This window comes from Carettochelys insculpta, chromosome 27 (genome assembly GCF_033958435.1).
Source record: "Carettochelys insculpta isolate YL-2023 chromosome 27, ASM3395843v1, whole genome shotgun sequence".
Classification (NCBI taxonomy): domain Eukaryota; kingdom Metazoa; phylum Chordata; order Testudines; family Carettochelyidae; genus Carettochelys; species Carettochelys insculpta.
In genome coordinates, this window is record NC_134163.1 from 15805707 (window position 1) to 15810906 (window position 5200).

Consider the following 5200-nt stretch of genomic DNA (forward strand, 5'->3'; position numbering starts at 1 on the left):
AGCTGGACCTGCTCAGCAGAGTGGAGAGGTGGGGCCTGGCCCCAGCCCACAGAGCATTTGCTGCCTGGGGGGCATCAGTGACCCTGCTGGCCTCTGAGGAGCGAGTCCAGTGCCCAGGGGGCTGGTGTCTACGGCAGAAGTAAGGGGCCCTGCTCGGCGCTCCCCAGAACAGCGCAGAGCTGCCTTGGCCCCGGGAACGGCCCAGCGGGACGGGGGCAGCAGCCCGGCTGCTGCTCGGCGGCACTGGCTGTGCAGAGCTGGGATCGGCCCCAAGCTCTAGGAAGGCAGGGCCTGGCTCCTTGCTTGGCAGGGGTGGTCGCAGGCGGCGAACGGACAGAGGCGAGCAGCCAGGCCTGCCCCTTCCAGAGCCATTTATTCCTTTGGGGAAGCACAGCAACACCTCTCTATAAATAGCCCAAGGCCGGACCCTGCCGGGGCACCAACCCCAATAAGTTAACAATAAATAAGGGGGCGTATAAATAAGTCCCTGGTCCAAGTGCACATTGTGCTCAGAGGCGCAGGCGGCCTGAGCCCCGGGAGCTGCCCTGGGGCGTACCCAGCTGTGGGAGGAAGACCCCCACCACCCTCCTGTCGAATAGCGAGACCAGAGTCAGGGCGAAGCGACTGGGGGTGACCGGAAGAGGACCCCACGGGGAGGGACTGGCGACTGCGCTGCCCCGACCAGACTGAGGGGCTCTGGCCTCAGCAGCCTCTCCTGGGCTGCAGCCGGCTCCCAGCTGCACAGGGGGGAACAGGCCTGAGCCAGCCACGGCCCGGAGGGGTGCGGGACAACGCCGTGGGCCTCCCCTCACTGCCAGGGGAGGGCTGTAACCACACCCCTGCCATGGCACCCAGGCAAGTCCGCATGCCAGATGCACAGGCAGCAGCTCAGCAGGTAAAGGCCTCGGCGGCCGTTCCCGGGGGCCCTTGGCAATGGGATGCATCCGGGCCCCGCCCGTGCGCGGCCTCAGGCACAGTGACAGCCGGTGACGAGCATGTCCTCGAAGAGCGTGGAGACGAGGCGCCCCTCGCTGGTGTAGTGCAGCAGCACCATGGGGTCGTAGCCGGCGGGCACACAGCAGGGCGCGGGCGCCTCCTTGGACAAGCTGTGCATACGGGCCTTGATCTGGGCGTGCATGCTGGCCGGCTTGTAGTTGTGCGGGCAGGAGCCCTGGCAGAACTTCATGTCGTAGCTGTTGGGGGCGACGACCCAGTCGGACCAGCCGATGTCTTGGAAAGACACCTTGAGGGACCTGAGGCAGCACTTCCTCTCGCTTTTCCGGCACTCCTCCTCCAGGGCCCTCGCTCTCCTGCGCCTGGGTCCCGCCCGCGCCCGGCTCTCCACCTCCAGCTCCAGCGTCTCGGCCCCCTGGCGGCTGCGGCGGGTGGCCAGGAAGGCAGACAGGTCTGCAGCAAAGACCAGCTCCAGATGCAGCCTGGACTCCGCGCTGGCAGCCCACTGCCAGACAGCAGCCCCCAGGTCCAAGGTCCAGGCTGTGGCGTTGAGGGTCTGGGAATGCAGCAGTTTGGGGTGCCCCTGGTGCTGCCCAGGCGCCGGCAGCTGGTAGACCTCGACTTGTGCCAGCCAGGAGGCGTTGAGCCTGGGCCCATCCCGAGTGCCGAGCACCTGCTTGAACAGCCGCAGCTCTGCCCTCACCACGCTGAGCTCCTGGTGGAAGGCCTCAGTCCGGGAGAGCACGAGATGGTAGCGGGCACGGCCAGCAGGGGCTTCTGGCTGCTGCTGCACTGCAGAGAGAGGGGGAGCGAAGGGTTAATGGGGCTGCCATGCAGCACTGCCCCTTTCTGGTGCTGCTAGGATCTACCAGCCCCTCACACTCCTCCCGCCATTCAGAGCTGCACGTGCCACTTGTGTTACCCTCGTGCACTGTATCCCCCCTCCCTGGGCACGACTGCCGTGCGCACACTCACTTCTCCACCTGTGCACACCTGGACCTCCCTAAGCCACCTGGCTGGGGCTCCCCACATGCCCAGACTGGCAGGGGCCCAGCACCAGGACGTTCACAGCTCGCTGGCACTGGCTGCGCAGAGCTGGGATCTGCCCCAGGTGCTCTGGGCAGGCAGGCCCTGGTTCCTTGCTTGGCAGGGAGGGATCAGAAGCGGCTGCCGGTGGCTAAGGGACAGAGGCGAAAGCCAGGCCTGCCCTTTCCAGAGATGTTTATTCCTTTCCCAAGGCCGGGCCCTCCCGGGGCACCAACCCCAACAAGTTAACAATAAATAAGGGGGCGTATAAATAAGTCCCTGGTCCAAGTGCACATTGTGCTCAGAGGCGCAGGCAGCCTGAGCCCCGGGAGCTGCCCTGGGGTGTACCCAGCTGTGGGAGGAAGACCCCCACCACCCTCCCGTCAAATAGCGAGACCAGAGTCAGGGCGAAGGGACTGGGGGTGGCCGGCAGAGGAGCCCACAGGGAGGGGCTGGCGACTGCGCTGCCCCAACCAGACTGAGGGGCTCTGGCCTCAGCAGCTTCTCCTGGGCTGCAGCCGGCTCCCAGATGTGCAGGAGGGAGTAGGAGGGAACAGGCCTGAGCCAGCTGCAGCCTGGAGGGACATGGGACAATGGCCGGTGGACGTCACCTCTGCCTAATGCCCCCCAGCCCACCTGCGTCCCAGCACAGCGGCTGCGTCACTCTCCCCAGCAGAGACACGCAGCCCATCCAGCGCCGCCAGGCAGGGCCCAGCTCCGCAGCCGAGGCAGCGAGATGGCTGGGGGCAGGGCTGCACCCCGGTCCCCTAGTGGCCAGCGGGCAAGTGGGTCTCACTGCCCAGGTCAGACCGTGACCCAGTCTCCTGCTGAGCATCTACCAAGCGGCCAGTGCTGCGGGCCTGACAACAAGGGGCTTTGACAGGTGAGCAACACCCCACGGCCGCGGTGCCAGCGAGCTGCACGGACCACAGCAGCACGGCCTGCAGGGACGGCTGGGGACCCGCTGGAACTCGCAGCCCTGAGAGCGCTTTGCCAAGGCACCGGGCGGGGCAGAGACCCCTCCCCAGGCAGGAGGTGGAGGCTAAGGGATGCGGGGGCGCTGGGTTCCTGGCTGCCTGAGACCATGGAGCACTGCAGAGGGGGGACCTGCAGCTCCCTGGAAGAGAGGAGGGCTGGCTGAAGTCCCCTGTGCAGGACGGGGCTGGCCTGTGCCCACCATGCCCAGACGGCCGCCACCAGTGCAGGGGCAAAGCGTTCACGTGGGAGGAGGGCTCACCAGCTTCCCTCTGGGCAGCACCCAGCCCTTGTGCAAACACACGGGGAGAGTCCCTGCCCCCTAGAGCCCGGCTGGCCTGGCCCCGAGGGGCTAGCCAAGGAGCACACTCCCACAACTGCACAGGGAAGTGACCAGCACAAATCGACGGCTCCAAATCTCTGCGTTTTCTAAACCCACCCAATGGACAGAGCCAGACCAGCCCTGCTGGTCCCCTCTGCCCTGCTGGCCTCTGCAGTGCAGCCAGCCCAGGCAGCAGGACTGGGCCATTCTGGGGGTGCTGCCTGTCAGGCCCTCGCTCCGTTTCCTATTAGCACCGCTCTGGTGGCAGCAGAGGCCCCAGGAGGGCCAGCTGCTGCTTGTGCAGGTGCAGACTGGTGCCAAAGGAAGGGGCAGGGGTCAGGCTGGCTTTCCTGTGCCCATTCCCAGGGCCCAGCATGTGGAAGGATTTAACAGCCTGTCCCTGCCAATGAGCGAACCCCCCGAGCAGGCCCCTGGGGCGTAGGCTGGTTGAAGCGAGGCCCGGGCAGAGGTGCCAGTATCCGCACCAGCCCAGTCAGGAGCTCCCCCAGCTGCTGAAACGTGCTGCCTGGGGTGCTTTTGGTGCAGGGGACCAGGCTGGGACTCAGCCCAGCAGCTGGGGCGGGGGGTGGGACACAGAGATGTGCAGATAGTGGGTGTAGGGGAGGGGCCTGGGAAACTGAGGCACAACCTGCAGCAGCGCACGTGGCCGTCCAGCTCCCATACACGGCTCAGCACTCGCAGGTAGTCGGTGTCTTGGGAGGTGTAAGGGGCCCCACAGAGCAAGGAGGGGGCTCAATCCAGGGCTCCACAGAACCTGATTGCAGCCCCTGTACTGCTCTGCCCCATGCCCGACAGGACCCCGGTCACAACACTGCTGTAGCCGCGGGGGTGCTCCAGGCTGGGTCCGCTGCTTGCCCAGGGCTGGGGCAGTGCCTTGGGGGTGCCTGTGGCTGCTCCTGGTGCTGGTGAAAGCACAAGTGAACAGTTCACCCCTTTTGCTTGGAGAGAAAGTGAAACAGGAGGCCCAGCCCGGGGACGTGTGCAGCTCTCAGAGCGGTAGGGCAGAAGGGAGTGCCGGGGCCAGGCAGGCCCACTCCCAGCCAAGGGCTGGCCTCCTTGCGTCTCACCCCTCCAGCCAAGGAGCTCCCAGGCTTGGACTCGGCTTCGGCTGCACTTACGCGTTGGAGTCAGGAGGTGGACGCTCCTGACCGGGGCTGGCGCTTGACTTTCTCCTCTGCTCCAGTTCGCCTGCAGCTGGGCCAGTGTCTCCCTGTACAGCTGGTGCGCTTGCCGCACCCCCTCCTGGTCCTGCCTCTGCCCAAGCACAGGCGGCTCCTGCAGCCCCAGCCGGTCCAGGATGCCCCGTTGGACTGTTTCGAGTTGAAGCCGGTTCTCCTCCCCAGTGGGCGGCCGCGGTTCCACACCTGAGAGCAGCAGCAGCAGCAGTAGGCAGGTGAGGGCGCACCTGGCCTCCTGCAGGGAGCTCTGCATTGTGCAATGGGGCAGGGCAGTTGCCGCAGTGAGGGTGGGCAATTTCTGGCTCTGGCTGCGGCAAGCTCCAGCCATCAGCTTCCAGCCCTGGCTGCCAGGGAAATGAATGAAATGGACCAGACCCGGTGGCTTTATAGGGAGCTGAACCTTGTCCCCCTCCTGGTCTGACGTCACCGCGTGAAGAAATAAACACAGATGCAGCAGGAACAGGTCCTGTCCCGGGCTGGGGGCAGAGCCACCACCCTCCCAGCCGAGGGCACGTGGCTGCACTTTACAGGGAAATTCTGACAGTGCCGAGGCCTCATGATTTGTGGTGTGTTTGCAGCACTGGAGCCAGGCATGCTGACTAAGAACCAAAAGGAGCTTCTCCATCACTGCCCCTTGGAGCTACGCGCTCGCCTGCCATGGCAGTGCTGGCGAGGGGTACGCAGCCGGACAAGCCAGTCTGGAGAAGATAACCCAGCCCGAGCC

At 65.8% G+C, this 5200-nt stretch overlaps 1 protein-coding gene across 1 annotated transcript; it reads right to left on the reverse strand.

Annotated features, from left to right (window-relative positions):
* Positions 1–964: 964 nt before the first annotated feature.
* On the reverse strand, positions 965–4729 carry GDF15 (growth differentiation factor 15). Its single transcript, XM_074978199.1, has 2 exons — positions 4417–4729; positions 965–1746 (listed from the first exon to the last, which is right to left on the reverse strand). The coding sequence occupies exons 1-2, from the start codon at positions 4727–4729 to the stop codon at positions 968–970; spliced, it is 1092 nt and encodes a 363-aa protein (XP_074834300.1). The 3' UTR covers positions 965–967.
* Between the last annotated feature and the right edge of the window lie 471 nt (positions 4730–5200).

Coding starts and splice junctions, on each gene's coding strand:
- GDF15 (XM_074978199.1), bottom strand. CDS start 4,729: ATGCAGAGCTCCCTGCAGGAGGCCAGGTGCGCCCTCACCTGCCTACTG. Junction 1,747..4,416: donor CCACCTCCTGACTCCAACGC/GTAAGTGCAGCC, acceptor CTCTCTCTGCAG/TGCAGCAGCAGCCAGAAGCC.